The 19552-nt window shown below is 58.0% G+C and overlaps 1 protein-coding gene across 1 annotated transcript in view; it reads right to left on the bottom strand.

The window, feature by feature from the left end:
* The window catches only part of CTBP2 (C-terminal binding protein 2), a 39288-nt gene that overhangs the window by 10634 nt on the left and 9102 nt on the right, over nt 1-19552 (bottom strand). The window contains exons 2-3 of the mRNA XM_082855065.1: nt 3371-3525; nt 2866-3010 (exon numbers count right to left, since the gene is read on the bottom strand). Coding sequence (XP_082711191.1) covers nt 2866-3010; nt 3371-3525 — 300 coding nt within the window. The remainder of the gene's footprint in view (nt 1-2865; nt 3011-3370; nt 3526-19552) is intronic.

Here is a 19552-nt window from a genome sequence, read left to right as displayed (position 1 = left end):
AAACTCCTAATCTGTTCTTCATACCTTAAGGGTGATTCTCCAAATGCCATGGGGACAAGCTGCTGGCACCCACAGAGCAAGGCTGCAGCCCCCGTGGACCCGAAGTCCGAGCCCAAGAGCTGAGCTGCTTTTCCCCTCAGCTGGCGCTTTTGCTCTTTGCTCTAACGCCTTCTGAGCTGGACCAGGCTGGACGCCAGATTAACAAGCTTGGCCAGAAAGGCTCACGGAATGACCGTGCGCGGCGCTCAGTCTGGGCCCTAGCTCTCTCCAGCAACCTTCCAACTTCCCACTGCTTCCTCCTGGATCTTGGGGTGACACTACAGATGGGGAGGACCCCTCTACTTGCCCAGGTGCTGTCCTTGCCTGCGGCCGGCGGCCCACAGCCCCTCCCTGCTCTGAACAGGAAGCACCTCGCCCATCATGTCAGGGCCGGAGGCGAGGTGCCCTGGGCCCCGAAGCCTTCAGGACGGGGCTCCAGGGAACGCTGGAGGGGAGCTGCCCTCCCAGGAACACACGCCGTGGGCCCGGACGTCATCAGGAGGGGCAGAGACCTGAGCCACCTGCTCTTTTGTCCTCATTACAGGTCAGCTGACCGAATGAGCTGTGAAGTGCATTTGGAGACAAAGGACGGCTGGACAGGGGCCCATTTTCCTTCTGCAGAGCCCACATTTGAAAACTGCCTTCAGAACGGCCCAGCAGATGTCCCCGAAGCAGCTCCCTTATCAAACTGGACCAGGATCAACGAAAAGGCCACCGCGGACATGCCGTTTACATCTTTCAACATCGCAGGCCCCCGGCGGGCCTCTGTGGGGGGACTCTGGGGACACGGCCGCCCCACCCGGGTCCCGAGTCTGCCCGCGAGGCAGCTTCTACAACTGCAGAGATGGGACGTTCCCTCGCGGGCACCTCCAATCCCATCTCCCCCCGCATCCCCCCTTCCCTGGCCCCCCAAGAGAGGTGGCCGGGTCCTGGCAAGGAAGCCCAATGTCACACACATTGCGGGTGGCGGTGTCACGAGGGGCAGATGCTGCAGAGACGGGAGGTAGGTGAAGGGAAAGGATCGCGAGCCCCCCGGGGTGTCGAGCCACATTCTCTGTCACCGCTCGAACTTGAGATTTCAGCTCTATCAAGAGCACAAAGAACATTTGTTTCCAAACAAAAACATTCCTCTCAGTGCCAGGGAAAACTGGAGAATTTGAGTTTACAGTAGACACGCTTCTGAAGACTCGCATCCTCCCAAGGTTCTCCGTGGCGACAGAGAGGGGCTCAGAGTGACGCTGAGGCTGGAAGCAAAGGCTTGGGGTGCACGTGGGAAGCCACCGCTGTCATAACCCCTTCTCCTCTTGTACAGGGTCAAGCGACCCCCCCCCAAGGAAGGGGGTGAGACGATGGAGACCAGCCAGGGGTGACCCAGAAAAACCAGGATCAATCTTCTGAACCACCACTGCACAGCACCTCACTGGGGACAGGGGAGGGTTAGAACAGCACCTGCGGGGCAATGACCACCTCCTGCCTTATCCGTGGGCTTCACCTGGGAGGCGAGCCCAACCCGCCGTGCCACAACTCCCAGGCCACCCGCCGCTCTGCAGAGCAGCCCGGCACCATCACGAAGAATCAGACCAGACCCAGCGCCACTCAGAACAGGCCCCCTGAGGCCTGCCCCCGCCCCCCGCCCGCCGCCACGCGCACCCACAGGACTTACCCCGTGGTTCAGGAACTGGGTGCAGCCCCGATGCAAGCAGGGGAACTAACTGCTAAAACAAATCCGCAGCCCTCACTCAAGCCCCCAGGCTGGGACCTCAAGGGGTGGGGGGAAGGCTGCAGCCCACTGGGGTGCCCTGGGCTGCGGCCGGAACCGTCACACCACATGCTTGCGGGTGTTCACACTCAGGTAGGGTGCTGAGCTGCCCAGGCAGGGCACTGCATACACTGGGCCTGCCTTTGGAGCACTGGCTCCGTGGGGCTGAGAGGCTGGCTTGGGGCGGGAGCAGGCAGGGGCATAAAGGCCTGGGTTCCTGACCATTTTGAGGTACCCCTTCTCAGCCTCAGGGCTGCAGGGCACCAGGCAGATCACAGCCCCACACACTGGCTGCAGGGCCGGCATGTTTCAAAAACAGCAGGACAGTCACCAGAGAGGGGCTAGTCTAGAAGGACCCTTCTGGCCCCTCCAAAGACAGCAGGGCAGCCTGGGGACTCCTGCTGTCAAAACGTGGCCCCTTGAGCCTCTGCAAACGCTCCACACACTCAGAGCCCACGCCAGGTGCCGGGACAGGGAGGCCGCCACGCCAAGCCCCCCCGCCTCAGGGCGCCTGCGGCCCGGGGTCTGGAAAGTGGCCGGGAGCCCCGCCTTTGGGTGTCCATCTGCTGCCTCTGCTCTTCTCTGGAAACCCCTAATGGCAAGGGATGGGCAGGAGGGGCTGTGCAGTGGTCCACCTGCACTGGCCCTGACCTAGGAAGGTTCCTGTGTGGACAGCAGCCCTTGGGGAGACAGCACCATCCCAGGATTGGAGGAGACCCAGAAACCCTGAGCTGTGCACCCAGCACAAGTTCATTCCAGGTTGATGGGTCCTGGCCGATCGACACAGAGGTGTGGCAACTCACCGTCCCCTCTGCAGGGAAGGGCCTGGGGCTGGTCTGGCTCAGCATCCTTCCCAAGCGACACAGCCCGGCCCAGCCCCGCAGGTCCCAAGGTGAGGCCTCTGAGCCCAGCAGGACGCTTCTACCTGTGTATTCGGAGGCGTGCCTGGCTAGGTTCCCTTTGAAACCAACCCCCTTCCTCCAGCTGGAAGCAGGCACTGTGTGCTCTGCTGTCTCTGCCCCAGCACGCACTTACTGGGCACTCACGGGCACCCGCCAGGCACGTACCGAGCTCGCCTGCAGCCTTGATGTCGACGTTGTCGTAGCCGCTGCCTATCCGCACGATCACTCTCAGGGCCTTGAACTTCTCCAGGTCCTCCCTGGTGAGGGTGATGGTGTGGTACATCATGGCGCCGACAGCCTCATTTAAAACCTGTGACGGGGTGAGCAGAGCACAGGTTGGAGGCCCCCATTGCCCTTGAACATGCAACAGAGGATTCCAGCGGGAAAAGAGCCAGCTAGGACGCGGCCTGGGTGTTGACAGCTTCCCGCAGGCGAGGGCACCCCGGCTGTGCTCGGGGGCCTGCTCGGTGACGCCAGGGGAGTGGGGGGAGTGGAGGCGTGGTCAGGGAGGCCCACGGAGGTGATAGGGGCTGGCGAGCGGGGACCTGAGGGTGGAAAGGCGGGGGGCCATCAGGGCAGCAGCGGCACCAAGCACTTGCTCGTGGAATGCCAGCTGCTGCCACCCGACCTGGGGGACCAGACCGGCGGGCGGGGTGAGGAGGGGACCCACCTTCTCGTGGATCTCCTGAGTGGACTGTGCGTCACAGAAGGCCACGGTGGCCAGGTCCTTCAGGATGGGCATCTCCACGGTGCAGTCTCTGCCGTCGAGCAGCGCCACCAGGGGGCGCGGGTGCAGGGGGCCGTTCATGATCTGGGGGCGGATACCTGGGAGGTGGGGACAGGACGGGAGGGGTGGGTTAGGGAAGCGGCCGTCCCACACACAGCGGGGCAGCACAGCGCAGCAAGGGGCCGGGCCTCCCGCACCGGCCGTGCTTCCCAGTGAGGTACCGCACCCCACCGTCCGTGTGCCTCCCCCTCCGGGGAGGATGCTGGGACAAGCCAAGGAGACTGAGCGGCAACATCTGTGCGGCTCCCTCGCCGCAGGAGCTGAGATGCCTCCATCCGCGAGCACACATGGAGCTAACAGGCAGCGCTGCGGCGCAAGCTCTACCGCCACATGGAACTCGGGCCCAGGGACCCGGTCAGGCCCACACCTGCCTCTGCCACCACGGACAGCACCACCTGTGTGCCCCTAGACCACCAAGGCCCAGAGGCCTTTGGGACACAGGCGGGGCCTGGCCCACGGCTCCCCAGGCTGGAGCAGGCTCCGCCTCTCGGCCCCTCCCTCCGCTGTGCCTCCCTGTTCCCACTGCCCTTCCGCACAGGCACCAGAGGGTGCAAAATGAAACGGGACAACTGAGGCACCAGCATCCCATGGGAGCTTCCTGGAGGAAACCCCTGGGGGGACAGGCGCCCTGGGCACGGCTCAGGGGCCCTCTCACCTGGGCCAGGTGAGGAGAGGAAGCGAGTCCAAGATGCTGGAGAAGGTGTGCGTGTGAGGCCAAGCGGCTTGCCGGGGACTCAAAAGACCAAATGGAATTTCTCAAAGGACCAGAGAGTAAGCATGGTTTGCCGGCAGCCTGGACCCGCCAGAGCCGTCTCACGTCTCGGTGCTTCTGATGGAGACAAAGGATGCTCGACCCCATAGCTCGGTGGGGAAAGGCCGGGGTGGGCCTCCCTCCACGCTGCCTAAGTGCTGGCTCTCCAGCCCAGCGCAGCTGCAGCGCCTCCAACCCAGACGAGGGAGGAGTGTCCGCCCTCCGCCGTGGGGACCCGTCACAAGGGGCACACGAGCGGCACACGCACCAGCCCAGGGCAATTCCTCCTCCACTAAACCATTCCTTTCAAGTTCGCACGGGAAGGCCTTGGAGTTTGGCCCCCATGTTGAATCACCATGACCCCCCCGCCCTGGGCTTCGGGAGAAACACCCCTGGGCTTCGGGAGAAACCGCAGCACCGAGGTGGCCAGGACAGGGCACCTCCCGTTTTCTCATCAAATCACAAGTGTTTGATGTCACAAAGCACAAGTCACAAGAAGACAGCTTTCCATGCACGGGAGGGTTTTCAGATGTTCAGATAAACTCTGATCGTGGCCACTGCACCAGGCCCGGCTCAGCCCGTTGTGTCTCCTTCCCCACACATGGAATCTACTTATCTTCTCCTCTGGGGCCACCTTGGCCACTGGGCTTGAGCGCGCTCCTGCAGGCCAAAGCGGGAGCCGCCGGCACACTCATCTGCGGGACCTCTGCCTCCCAGCTCAGAACGGCTGGCAAGGAGGGCTCCCCACGTGGCAGCCCTGAGACTGGATGGGGCACCTCCTCAGCCACCAGGGCTCGGGACCCAGTCAGCCACACGCTTGGGCTAGATGCTGAAAGAGGAGCCCCCCGGTCTGGTGCTGTGGCCACAGTGCCACTGGAGCCCACACTCAGTGCCGCATGCCCGCACGACTGCCGCCCCAGACGGCGCGCTCCCACGCCACAGCTGCGGCATCGGGGGACAAGCATCTCTTTGAATGCGGAGCAGAGAAGAGGCTTTTGTCCTGGCCTCAGTAGAACAGGCTGGGGCAGCCGGGGGCGGGCAGGCCACCTCTGGGCGGCCCCAGGCTGGGCCTTGCAAGTGCTCATGGGCCCTCCCAGCCCGCGAGTGACAGCCAAAGCCCCACTGCCGCCTCAGGACCTGGATCCCCAAGTGAAGCTGAACCTCAACATTCTCTGTCCTGAGTGGGAACAGGGGTCCCCTACCCCGCATCCTCACCAGCCCTCAACTCACACAGCAGGCGGGGCGCAGGCACCAAGGCTGGCGGGCTGCTGGGGGGCTGGCGAGTGCCCTGCTAGCATCCTGCTTTGCCCGACAGGTCCACAAGAGCTGAGGTGCTGTGTGCACAGGAGAAGGTTCCCCCAAAGACCAAGGCTGACAGCTTCAGACAGGAGCCCCGGAGACCCCACGGAGGGAGAAGGGGGGAGCAGTAATTTTGCACGGGTCCCATCTTCTCACTTCACCCTTGAGACAGCACCACCGTCCCCCTCAGAGAAGAGGAAATGGAGGCACAAGGTGGAAAGTACGTCACCGGAGGAAGCAGCAGGAAGGTGGGGCGGCTGGTGCCAACTCGGGGTCGACGCACTAAAGCTCCTACGCCTGCCCTCTCGGGACACCGTGAGCAGATGTGCTCACTTGCCCCGGGCTGCCCCTCCCACAGGGTGACAACACCCCGACTTCACCCTGGGGGTTGCTGGCAGGAGGGTTAATCAGACAACGTTTCTAAAGTTCATGATCACGACTGGAAATCCGAGTTGTTAATTAAAAAGCAACCACATGGGAAAACGACAGTGGGCACAAGGCAGGCGTCTGGAGAGGCTGAGGGGCCGTCACCACAACATGTCCATCCACAGCATCAATGCATGCATCCCGTTACCTGGGAAACAAACTCCGGGTTGCCTAGCGATCGCCTCCCTCCCCGACTTGGGTCGCCTTTCTCTTTGGTGAAACCCACCCTTTGCCCTCGTTCAGGCTGGGCATGCAGAATGCAGCTGAGGCTGGTCCACAAGACGCCAAGGTTCCTGAGGCCTGAGCTTGGATACCGGCTGCAAGCTCTTTATGGTAAGGCAGGAGATGGAGAAACAACGGGTATCACGCTGCTCAGAGGTGCTCAGGCTGGGGAAGGATGCTGAGTGGGGACAGCTCGGTGGGTGGTGGGAGTGGGCGAGATTCACAGGTGTTTTGCATGAGGTGCAGGGACTATAGTGTGGGGCTGCTGAGGACCGGGCTTTACGGGGACCACGTGAGACCCCCAGCCCTGAGGATGAGAGACAGCTTAGCCAGGTCACTGCCGAGGTCTGCTTCTACAAAGAAAGAAGCCATACCGTATATACATGCTCCTTCAGTTCCAGAAGGGGCTCAGCCACCTGCACACCTTGGAATCCAATTACTTTCAAGCCACCGTGCCCAGCACCCTCTGTCTCTACAGTCTTGCTGGAGTCGGGGACAGAGGTACCCAGAAGACCCCAGGAAATGCTGGGAAGATGAAGTTGCAATTCGACTTTTTATCTCACCTCACGTTAATCAACATCCTTCAGTGCTTCTAACAATTTGAAAACATTTTAGTGTATTAGAACAGAATTGACACGTTATGGATTAAGAGCTGTAGGTATTAAGATGGCAAATGACCCTTTCAGAGACTATGGAAAATGGGGTACCAACTCAGGGTCTGGCTCTGGCTCTCAGGCTGGAGGGAGAAGCCCTATTTCCTCTACGGTCAAGGGAATTTAAGGGAAAAAAGCAAGGCACAACGTTTAATGAGAAGTCATGCAAAACGAGGCTGTGATCGAAAGCGAGGCTGCCAACTACTAGACACTGCTAGGACCCCAAGAAACAAGCCCCACAAACTCCAAGCCTGGTAAGAATCACACAACGCTGATCTCATTCCCATTTTACAGTCAAGGAGACCAGCTAAGGGAACAAGGAGAACTGCCTCAAACAGCACCAGGGACCCCGCAGAGTCCGAGGAAACACCTGCCAATGAGGGCCAGAGGGTCCTGGTGGCCCTGTAGTCAAAATGACCGTTCCCTTTCTACAGTCCCCTTTCCGTTGATGAACTCGGTCTATCCATTTCAGAATAATTCCAGCTGCAACTAGACACACCTAGGAAAGTGTGCCAGTGCACTGCTTTCAACAACTTGTCCAGCATTAACTTTGCAGGGCAGAGAGCTCAGCCGACTCCCCTGGTGTCAATTACTTGCTGGTTTCAGGCTCCCTTTGGCACAAGCAGGGACGCAGAGCCCCAGCTCCAGGCCAGCTCTGACGTCTGCCCCGGACCTGGTATTGCTTAGAGCTGCAGCTGCACACAAATAATTGTGCAATTAGACACACTCAGTGGAAAACAAAGACGACGCCGGGCTGAGATGCCGGAGTTTTGTTAAGAGTGGCCAGCGGTCCGGTGAATGCCAAGTGCAAAGGCCTCATGAATTCCAAGGTGGAAAGGGGTGGGCCCCAGGGAGGACTTCGGTAACTTTTTGGCCATCCAGCCTTGATGCCACCTTATCTGGATAACAGCACCAGATTTCTTCTTGGAACTGCTCCTTCCCTAGGCGACACAGGCTGAAAGGGCCGCTGTTGGCTAAAAGGGATGACGTACTCCTGCCACGCAAAGCTGCCCTGTGGTGTTTCTGAGACCCATTTTCTGGCCTTTCTGGACACCGTGTGAGTTCAGCTGACATCCTTCCTACAGAACCATGCGTCATTTTCTAAGGTCTGAGTCGGTTTCCGTTGCTTGCAACTCAAGAACCGAACTGTCTCAGGGACATGATTTTGCTGCTTTCAGATTTCAGTTACTGAGCAGTTTTACGCCAAGGGGAAGTGGCTGCAACAACTGTGTCTGACCCAGCAGGCAGAAAGGCCTCTTTGGTTTTTTGTGGGTTTTTGTTTTTAAGATTTTTTTGATGTGGACCATTTTTGAAGTCTTTATTGAATGTGTTACAATATTGCTTCTGTTTTTATGTTCTGGGTTTTTGGCCACGAGACATGTGGGATCTTAGCTCGCTGACCAGGGATCGAACCGGCACCCCCTGCGCATTGGAAGGCAAAGTCTTAACTACTGGACCGCCAGGGAAGTCCCCAGAGAGCCCTCTTTTAACAATGGACCAGATTTTATGAAGCATCCCAACACCACAGCAGCCTCTAAACCCCCATGCTAGGCTGGCTGCGCTAACGGGATGACGGTCACATGTACGGGTGGCCACACCTGTGCAGGGTCACCTCCTTGCTCACCTGACTGGGGCTGACCAAGTACAGCGGGACCCCTTGAGGCCCCCAAAGGACACACACGTGGGGCTGGGACCACTGAGGGAAAAGGACCTCCCACCACACAGCCCAAGTCCACCCAAAGATCTTCACTGCTGCCCAAAGGCAGCTGCCGGGATCCTCTGGGCGGCACCAGTCGTCTGGACAGCTGACGCCAGAACAAGTACCTGGAAAGGTCCACAGATGGGAGACCCGTGCGGGCCTTAGGAAGACCCGAGACAAACGGCGAACTGCCCTGCACACTTAGCACGAGGCTCTGGACGCAATCAATCAAACGGATTCTCAGCTCCCAGGACCAGCGCGGTGGCCTGGAAGGCAGCGTGCACAGCTCCCATCCTCACGTGCAGGCGGCCACGCGGGGAGAAGGAGACGCAGCCACACAAGGCCCGGTGTGGTCCGGAGTGGGCAGGGAAGGACACACCAGGCCCGCAGCGGCAGCCCTCTAGCCTGAACCACTTCCCAAGGGTCTGCTCGTGTCTCCTGCCACCCAAAGAACAGCTTCCCCTCAAATGCAGCTGCTCCCCCAATTAAAAGGCCACTTCCTGCAAAGCAGCACAGCTCAACCCTTACTGGCTGGGCTCAGCAGTCTGATCCACAGAAGGCCAGACACAGAACCAGATCTAGGGTCCGATAAGCGGCATATTTCACAGGCTTGCATTTCCATGACCTAGAGCTGCAACTCGTGACTGGGGCCAAACCGGGAACCAGATGCTGACCTTGGGACATAAATGAGCCCCTGTCTGAGACTCGGCTTTCAACTCGGAAACGTGGCTGTGTTGAGGGGTCTACCCAACCACCCAGGGCCTGCGGTGGCAGAATCCCGCCTGGGAAAGGAGGCTGCGGAGCCTCATGGTGGGGTGAGACATCGCCCATGCTTTGCAAACATGTTTATCCATGTTGTAAAAACTGCTCTAAACTGTCAACAACAAATGTTCTGCAGTTGGCTGGAGTTGATTCAGAAAGCAGTTCTGCAAAGTGAGGGAAGGCAATGACTGTCCCAGACACCCCGGGGAGGTGCCCACCCCACAGCAGCTCCCCTCGCCTTTCACAGGAGGGACGATGTGAGCAGGTGAAGGGGAATGGGTGGTCTAGAGAGCGGCCGCAAGGCAGTGATTCGCACTAAGATGTGTGCTGCTCACACACATGTGGAATCTTAAAAAAACAGTACTGATGAACCTAGTGGCAGGGCAGGAGTAAAGAGGCAGATGTAGAGAACGGACGTGAGGACACGGGGGGCGGGGGGCGGGGGGAGAGGAAGCTGGGACGAAGTGAGAGAGTGGCATGGACATATATACACTACCAAACGTAAAACAGATAGCTAGTGGGAAGCAGCTGCATAGCACGGGGAGATCAGCTCGGTGCTCTGTGACCACCTAGAGGGGTGGGATAGGGAGGGTGGGAGGGAGACGCAAGAGGGAGGGGATATGGGGACATATGTATATGTATAGCTGATTGGCTTTGTTATACAGCAGAAACTAACACACCATTGTAAAGCAATTAAACTCCAATAAAGATATTTTTAAAAAAATGTGTGCTAAGTGTGGCACTATTTTAAGGTTAAAAAAAAAAATGCAATTACCGTTGGAAATCTCATCTTTGTTCCCACACTGCTATCTGCCTTTTCATTTGACAAACTCTCTCCTCTCTCCGGTGCCCCTGGGCAGCTCTCCCAGGCCGAGAGAGCTGCGTCCACTTCCCTCCCACACCTCCGGGCCAATCTGGGATGTGGCCAGGCCACAGTTTGGTTTTGAAAACTCGGTCAAGTGCAGATATGCTCCCCCCGCACAGCAGAGAACCCGATTTTTCTCAGGTTGCCTCGCTTTTCACGTCTTGTTTTGCACCCAATAGCTCCCCGCTCCAGGAGGTGTCCTCCTGCCTGTGCCCTGCCTGGCCCGAGGGGGACTGAGCCTTTTCTTGCTGGCCCAGGATCTTGGGCAGAAACGTCTCGGGATGGAGGTGATAACCAAGGAACAGTGTACCTCCAGCCCGGAGGCTGAGGACCCAGAGCAGTTTCTGGCTTTAGGACCTGATAGAATCACAGCGTGCTTCCTGGCCAGGGCGGAAGTAAAGGGCAGTTACTGAAGCGGACGTCGGCCCACGGGCTTCCAGTTGCTCGTCAGCTGTGTAGGCCGAGGCTGCCCTCTCCAAGTGGACCCTGAGACCCCATCCTCATTCCTTCCCAATTCCTTACCTCCAAGCTCTGACATGTGAGAGCCTGGCCTGGTTCTAGGGACCCAAAGAGGAACCAGACGTGGATGCTCCCTCAGGGACCTCTAAACACACAGGGAATCTGGCTTATGGAAGAAACAGCTCTCCTCAAAAGGTACTTCAAATCTGGAACATGAGGGAATACCCCGGCGGTCCAGTGGTTAGGACTCCGCACTTTCACTGTCGGGGGCCCAGGTTCAATCCCTGGTCAGGGAACTAAGATCTCACAAACCACGCGGCACAGCCAAAAAATAAAATTAAATTAAAATTAAAACAGAATCAGCGTGAAGTCCGTTTCAATCAGGGCCGAGATGTGGAAGTCAACTTGTCTAATACAGTCCAGGTGAAACTGGAACATCCTGAAATTCAATGCAGGCTGGAGCTGAATGGCCATGATGAACCTTGGTGTGTTCAGGGCTGAGGAAGAGGAGGAAGTAAAGCAAACCTGGACGACGGATGCAGATACACAACCACTCTTCTTCTGTGCTCATGGCAGGCATCACTAATTGATCCCAGCACTCTTGGCCTCAGAGTCCCTGTTGACCACAATGCCCTGAGGGCTGCCCTGCAAGGCTAGCTGACATCTGCTGGCCAAGCTTAATTAAGTGCGCTCAACCTCCTCTTGGAATGGGTAAAGGAAGGTGAAGGTCAATGTTCCACACATTCCACCAATACTGTGAGCATGGGAAGAAGCGGGGAGACATAGGGAGGCCCCAGGGGAAGGACACAAGGTCCCCGCAGCCAGAAGCAGACCGCAGACCTCCTCAGTCACTCCGGGACAGCCCTCTGTTCTGCTGAGAAGGGTGGGCTTCTGGAGAGGAAGGGGAGAGGGACCCCAGAGGGGGGCTCGGCTCTGTGGCAGCTGCCTGGGTTTGCACCCACCCCCTCACAGCAAAGACCTCACCTGTACCTGGCACTGTTCCCGATGGCCTGTGACACCTGCCCCCTTCCCAATGTGACTCTGCTGCTCCCCCCGCCAAGAGGGGGATCCACCTCCCCAGCCCCAGGAAATGTGCTGGCCTCGTACTTCAGTCTGACCTACACAGAGTGACAGAGGTGCTGCGGCACCTCTTCCAAGACTGGGCCTCCGGGGTCAGCGTCACACCATCCGAATTCACACAGGAGCCTGAGACTAGCTGGGAGCTGGGAGGCACTGGGAGGAAGGACCCTGGGGCTGGGGCCCAGCCGTCCCAGCTGAGGTGGGGAGGCCAGTCCCAGCTGAGCTCAGCTGCCTAGAAGCCAGGAAGCCACAAAGCAATAGCTAGCTGACGTGCCCAGCAAGGCCAGGCCAAGGCGGTGAGCCCACCTGTCCTCCACCAGCAGGGACCCATCGCCAGTGCCGCAGAAACCCCCCGAGGCCTGGCCCCAGGCCTTGCCAGGACAGATCAAGGTGAGCGATCCCAGAGGGGATGGACTTGTGCAGGGTAGGTGCCCCGAGCAGGGATCAAGCTGCGGGCAGTTCGGTAATGATGAATTCACTGTCACAGGCATCCTTATGTCAGGGCTGGAGCCCCGCTCTCCCTCCCCCAGTGATGGGTTAGGCTGCTGCTTCCCCACGGCACTCGCAAGGGCCCTTCTCCAAGGCCTGGGCAACTGTGGTTTCAGGATTCTGGTGTGGCCTTTTGAAACAGCTCTCTCCTCACTTTCCTGAATGAACCCCCAGCTCCTCTCCCCTGGAACACCCTAGAAGCCCTATCTGATGCTGAATCATACGGCCTGGTCACTGGGAGTCTCGTGTCAGTTTCTCCCTCTCTGGAAGGAAGTTTTCTATTCTTCGCTCCGCACGTAGGGCACCAAGGCCTGGGAAGGTGACAGGGTTCCTGAGGCGCCCGAGGGGTGGGCACAGGCCAGCTAACCTTAGCTCTGCAGTGCCAACACACCCAGCCATCTAGAACCTTGCCCAGCAGGAAACTTTCACTCGACCCTGACTGAGCGCTAGCCCCAAGTCAAGTACTAGAGAAACAGCGGGATTAAAGGTTGAAGACAGAACAACCTGGCTTAAAACCAGCACTGGGGAATAAAAAGGAGTGAAATATTTTTTAACGAAAGTGCAGATGGCCGTGCCGTCACTGTGTGTTATCAGCAACTATTGGCACATCTCGTTTCATTGCACTTTGCAGATAGCGCGTTGTTGTTTTGTTTTTTTTAAAACAAACTGAAGGTTTGTGGTAACCCCGTGTTGAGTAAGTCTACTGTCACCATTTCCTGAATATTTTTAAATTAAGGTGCGAACACTGTTTTTGAAGACAACACTGTTGCACACTTTACAGACTACAGTATAGTGTGACAGAACTTGTGTACGCACCTGGAAACCAAAAAGCTCGTATAACTTGCTTTATTTGCGACGTTTGCTTTATCGTGGTGGTCTGGAGCAGAACCCAAGTTACCTCTTAAGTATTCCTGTGCAGGCGCTGCCCACAGGCCCCCCATGATGAGTGTTACAGCCAGGTAGGAAGGAGGCCCAGCGGTCACTGCACACGCAGCCCTCTCCTCACTACGACTATCGCAACTTGAATGCTACTTGGTCTTCGGAAGCCGGGCTCCCCTACTCCGCTGTGAATACGCTAATCACCACAACACTGGCACGTTGAGTGAATGGTATAGGCGGCGTTTGAGTTATACGTCTCAACAAAGCTATTAAGAAAGAACACAAGTGTGGGGAAATGTGGCCTCACCAGGCCCTCTGAGCACCCAGGGGCTGGGCTGTTGGGGGTGACCCACGCTAAGGGGGCTCCCGGAAGGCTGGGTGTGCTCCATGGGGGCAGGGGCGGGGGGGCAGCTGGTTTGAAGCCACTCCTCAGCCCTGATTTTAGTGTTCTCTGCAGAAGCAGCTGGAGGCTCGGTCCACAGATGGCTACAGAGCGCCCTGACAAGTAGATTAGTTTCCTAAATACAACATGGATCTTAACGAGTCACGGCCTCCAAGTGAGATGCTCTCAGGCCATGTAGCTCAGGTAAGAGCTGGGCAGAGAGCCGGCCGAGCAGGCAGCTGGCTCCCAGGCTCCCAAGAGCCCCGGCCGCTGCCCCCTCCCCACTCAAGGCTTGCTGGGTGAACACTGCTAACCCAGCGTGCACGCGTGAGGTGTGTCCTTTAAGCAGAGGTCTAGACTTGTGGGAAGCACATGATCTAGTTAAAAAAAAAAAAAAAAAAAAGTATAACTTCTGTACCTCCAGAAAGACAAGCATTTGTTGTACTTTAACTGACTCCTTAGAGCTGCCCAGGGAAACTGTCCCGGCAGCCTGAACGGTGCAGGGTCCGTACCACACCGGGGAACCGGAACAGAGATAAGTGAGCGATACTTTTCCTTTGCCCAGCAGAGCTTAAAAACAAAACCAGAACCCTTTATCTCTTGATTAAACCCATTCTCTTAGACACCTGCACGCTGGCCGGGCGGGCTTGCCTGGAGCCCACGCGCCCCCTGTGCCGCGCGGATGCGCCATTTCCAGGGTGGCTCCTGGTCGTCAGTGTTTGGGCTCCTTCACCCTCCCGAGTCCCAAGGGAGCCTCTTGTGTTCCTGGTGAACCCCTCTGCCCTGAAGAAGCGCCTGATGTTGTCTGGAAAGCTGGTGCTTCCCACTGGGGGCAGGGCAAACAGCACCCACTCAGGCCAGGTTCTTTCCCTCCCAACTGACCGGGCCAGAAAGAAACATGCAGGGCGTCACCGAAAAGCAAATACACCGCCAAGGAACACATTTCAAAGCAGCTGAGGACGCTCGGCCCTGCTTCTGCTTCGGGGGAAACGTGATATATGGTCTGCTCTCCCTCAAAGGCCCAGCCTCACATGGGTGGCCCTGCAGAACCGGAGGAGGGATAAAGGGACGTGGCCTGGGTGCAAGGGCTGGAGGCTCTGGGCTTGGGGAACAGCAGATCCCCAGGTGTGAGGACCCACTGGCTTCCCGTCCAGGTGAGGCCACACCTCTGCATGCTTCTCAACACAGGGGGACAGTCCCTGGAGGGGCAAGTGACCGGTAGCTTATGCCTGGGGCGGGGGACAACCATGGCTGCCCCTTCTGGCCGGGAGCACACATGCTCTGCACCTCCTTTCCAACAAACAGCTCCGATAGAATCCCCTGGCACTCATTCTCTTACGGGACTGCCCTGTCTCCACCGGGACTGCCAGGAGTCAGAAGGCACCCCAGTGGCCTGTGCCTTCCCCAGGCCCTCCTTCCTTATGGCAGCTCCTCTGAGCCTGTCCAAGAGAGGAGCCTCAGGCCCTCGCCCTAGACCACAGCTAATAGGCCATGAACTTCTCAAGGGCAAAAGGGGGCTCCCAGGCCACTCACTGACAGGATCCTCAACGTTGTGCGTCTCAGTGTTCCTCAAGGGCACTGACCCGAAGATAGGGCTCAGCCAGCCAAGCTCACCCACTGCTCCTTGGTCAGGGCCCACCTTTACCCCCAGCCACTGGCCACCAGCGCCACAGCAGGAGGCGGAGACTGGCCATGAGGTGGGCGTCCAGGGCCTGCCCTTCCCCCGTGGTGGCGGCTCCACTCTGGTCCCAGCTTACGAGCCAGGAACCCTGAGATTCTGGGTCAGCGTCACCTGCAGATTAAAACAGCTCTCTGCAGCCCAGGGGTCCCTCCACCACAGTAACCAGACCAGAATGAACAGGGACGTGCCTGGGAGCTGGGAAACACCCGAGACCAGCCTCAGGCTGTATGTAAAGTAGTAGGTCACGCAGCTGGCTCCGCTGCCCTCAGACATTTCTCCTTAATTGACTTGCAATCTTTCATTGCATCAATACAATCACCTACACACCCCAAACCCGCCCACGCAGGCAACCCCAGGTTTGGGTAGCTGGGAGACGGCAAGCAGGTATGAGGACACTGTCCACGGGGCACCAGGACGAAGAGGTGAAGCCAGTCCCGTGGGTTCTCGCCTGTTTAGAAGGGCTGCTGCGCTGGGTGCTTCTCTTGCACTTATTCAAACCCTGTGTTAGACAAACTCCTTGAGAGCTGTTGCTGTACTGCCAACGAGGAAGCAGAGACTGTGCGGTGAGAGCAGCTCATCCAAGGTCACAGAGTGACCACGTGGTGGGCCAGGTCCGTCTCACCTCAGCGGCTCAGCCTCAACCCCAGGGCTCACCGCGGACGATCACATGCCACTCCTACATCTCCCTGGGGATCAAACTGCACCCGCCTGACACTGACAGAGCGACAGATGCCACCTGCCCGGCCCTGGGACCCACCCACTGTGATGACAGACAGGTGCTCTCACCTCAGGAGGCTGAGGCAGGTCTCCAGGTGCCCCTTCTGACCCCAGCACTGGCTTGCCTACCAATTACAGATGCTCAGCTGGGAATTCATAAATCATAAGTCAAGAACCATCGGTTGCTGTCTCTCGTGGTAGACGGACCTTCTCCCTTGGGGGTCACTCTGGATTTTGAGGCCTTAAGGGTCCATCGCTGTGGTGGTAACTGCCATGCAATGTAACCCTGTGGCGCCAGGGAAGAAGCAAAGCCCCCCCACCCTCCACTCGTTCCTCCCAAGCTGAGCCGCGCCCAGGGCCCACCCCAAGCCCCTCCGGTCTGCTGCTCGCCCCTGGAGCCCGCAGAACCGTGGAGACGGGAAGGCTACATGCAGGCAAGTCAAAGCCCCCACAGGGGGAACGTGACCCCTGAGTACACGGCCCCTCCCCCAGCCACTCTCGGGGACACACACTCACTTTGTAAAGTCCTAAGACCCAGCTACACCCAGGGGCCCAGCTGATAAGAAACCTGGTCCAGAAGATGTCAGCTTGGCCCTTGACCTCTGCTCTGCCCCTGAAAGGATTAAGCCAGGACTCCACGTGCCTTCCGGGACCGTCCTTATGAGGAGCAACCTGGCGTGGCCTCTGGCCAGGCAGGGCTGCGGCACTGGAGCCTCAGGGCCTCGGGGCTGGGTGAGCTCAGAGGCCTGAGCTTTGGCCAGCTCTGGGCCATGTGGACCAGACAGGGCCGGGGCCCAGGTGACCCACAGCTGTTCGGTGTCATGGGCCTCTCACAGCCAGTCACCACCTTAGATGGAGGGAGGACACGGTCTGTCCCTTCTAAACAGTAACTGCAGAGACGGTCGGGCCATCAGGCCTCGTCAGAGGACAGAGCTCCCCACGGCAGCATCTTGCTAGAAAACACCCGCAGTGTGTAGCGAGTTACCATGTTTGTTTCCTTGAGGTTTCAATCAGCCTGGGGAAAAACCCGGTCCACGCCCTTCACCACAAGTGCTGGGCAATCTCGCTAGGCCTGCGCGCAGAGCCCTGCCCAGACAGCCTCCTCGGCCACCTTCTTCCGTTACTGCGCAGAGATTCATTTAACAATTAGCTCATTAATGGTACCGGACGCCAGGGCATCGCAGTGGGAGACCATCCTCGTGAGTGTGTGGCCGACACCAAAGGAAAAGCCACCCGTGCTGGCACTGCTGGGTCACTGTCTCCTCTCGGAAGAGGAGACGGTGCTTTGCCGCCCTGAGAGCAGCGTCCTGGATGGGGGAGCAATCGCTGGTTCTCTTATCAACGCCAAACTCAGCAGCAACTCCAAGGACCACATGCGAGGCCCACAAAGTCTGTTCTCCACCCATAGCCTCCCCCAAGCGGGAGGTGTTCAGAAATCCGCGCCCTGCCTGGAGCCCCGACACTGGGTGGGGAAGCCGAGCAGCCCAGACTGGTGTCTCCCCCTGGCCGGGGGCTGAGAAGGGATGCGCTGAGCCTCTGAGCCTCGGGGACTTCCAGGAAGGCCTTGCCCACGGCATGGGGACCGCCAGCGGAGGCCACTGGGTATTTCACCTGAGTTATTTCTCAAGTTCTAAAAATGTGTCCATGGCAACAACAGAAGGGGATGTTTAAGACAAATAAAGTGAAATAAAGATGAGAAAAGAACAAACGGATGCCAGGAGTCGGGCAGACGCAGGTGCTGCAGGCCCACACGCTGGCCTGGGCGCCACCAGCTTGTTCGCGATGGGCTCGTGCCGGGCTGGTGGGACCAGTGGAGGCTGCAGTCAACCCACTAACAGCATAAATCACCTGCCCCAACCTCTCTCCAGGTGAGCATTTGGAGGGGCCTGGCACCCAGCAGGTGGGCTTCAGCACTGTCGGGACAGACTGGGGCCAGGGAACCCCTTGGAGGGGGTCCCAACCAAGCCGAGGACACCCCACTCTTCTTGGTGCCTGGAAGGGCCCTTCCTTCCAAAGCACAGGAAGCAGCAGTGGAACAACACTGGCCCTCCAGGCTCGCCGGGCCAAGGTCGACAGGGGGCCACAGCACACGCGTCACTAGGAGAGCAGGTAGGCCTATGCGTGCTCCACGCCCTGAGCCCTCCTGGGCTGCTGCCTCTCTGGTTGGCTAGCCACCTGGAATCAGATGGACCGACTCCACCAGGGCCGCTAAGGAACAGACAAGATGCCCTTCTCCCTAAAGGCCACTGGAAGAGCCTCGCACACTCAGGCTTATTTTTCTAACTGTACTGCCTGGACCAAAGGCCCATAAAAACAAAATACCGCCCTGCTTCTTAGCTATGGCAGCCACCAGGCCGGGATGGAGACGGAAGAAGCGCAAGGCTTTCAGATAACTTAGTTTTTCCTGTGGCTCTAAAACCCAAAAGGAAAGTGACTCCTAAGGACCCTTTAACAGGCTTGCTGTCCGGCGGGCCAGAGGCCAAGCGTGCTGCCCTTAGGCCCCAGAGCAGCCAGGAAGCCAATTCTCCCAAGTGCAACAGCTGGTTGGACGTCCCCGCCCTGCTCTTTTCCTCTGTAACTTTATGTCTAAAGCGATCCAGGCTCAAAGCCCAGTACATAGGAAAACACTAGAACCCATCACGAAGTCATATTTATTCCTTCAAATATAAAGCATTTAATAGCCAACTCCCCAGCAGAAAAGCCGGTTAGGTTGAGAGGTGAGCTTTACGCACCGTAGATGGAGGGGGAAGGGACCGGCTCAGGCTGGGCTGCTGGCGAGAGCATTCAGCTCCCCAGGCAGAGCCCCCTCAACTGAGAAGAATCGCCACTTCCCTGTGGACTTGGCAATGCCCACCAAGGGCTGGGCCAAGGAAGCAGCAGACACCCTGGAAAGGCAGTCAGCTGTCTGCTGCAGGAGAAGCCCAGCCAGGCCCCAAGCCTGCACCGTGCGCTTATCAACTTCGACTGGATAAGGCCCTGGTAAAAATTTTAACAGAATTTTTAGATGAGATGCAGGAAGCTGTCACAAGGTAGTAGAGCCTGTGAATGGGAGGGTGTAGGTTGAAGCATGATGGGGAGGGAACACTGCACATCTATAGCGGATGCTGAATCTTTGGACATGTTGTTGAGGGCGGGAGAAATTCAGCTCGTGATCGCTCAGAAAAAGGATTTTTTTGAGCAAAGGGCTCATTGGTCCCATCTTAGGAGCAATGTGAATCTTTCAAGAGATCTCATTTCCCTCTTTACTTTGGTTGCTAGGAAGCTCAGAGTGAAATTCTCACCTATCCTTGTGCACAGGGCTGCAGAGTGCCGAGCTCTGGCCTTATCACCCAGCTTCATCTTTTCCTGTTCTTATTTTTCCATCCACTCAGTTTTACCCTTGTGTGTGTTAGAGCTCTTCCTGATAGCCAGGCTTAAATCCTCTTAGGACCAAAGAACATTTTACATTCCATTTAATCACACAGAAGAATTAATTTCCTTGACTCTCCCAGGGGGCAGCACAGTACAGAGGAAAGGGGCTTGGCTCTGCAAAAGAACAGCATGGAGCCAAGTGCAGTCCTGCAGGGCACCAGCTAGGGACAGGCAAGCACCAGTAGGTGCCCCTGGGGCCACACAAGCACTGAGCTTACCCATGTGCAAAGCCTGGGCCAGCCCATGGGATGTGGTCCTCAGAGCTCTCTGAGGGGGTAAGTAGGTCCATC

Source organism: Leucopleurus acutus (genome assembly GCF_964270905.1).
Source record: "Leucopleurus acutus genome assembly, chromosome: 14".
Lineage (NCBI taxonomy): Eukaryota > Metazoa > Chordata > Mammalia > Artiodactyla > Delphinidae > Leucopleurus > Leucopleurus acutus.
The sequence above is the reverse complement of the archived record's forward strand: the minus strand, read 5'-3'. Positions and strand labels throughout refer to the sequence as shown.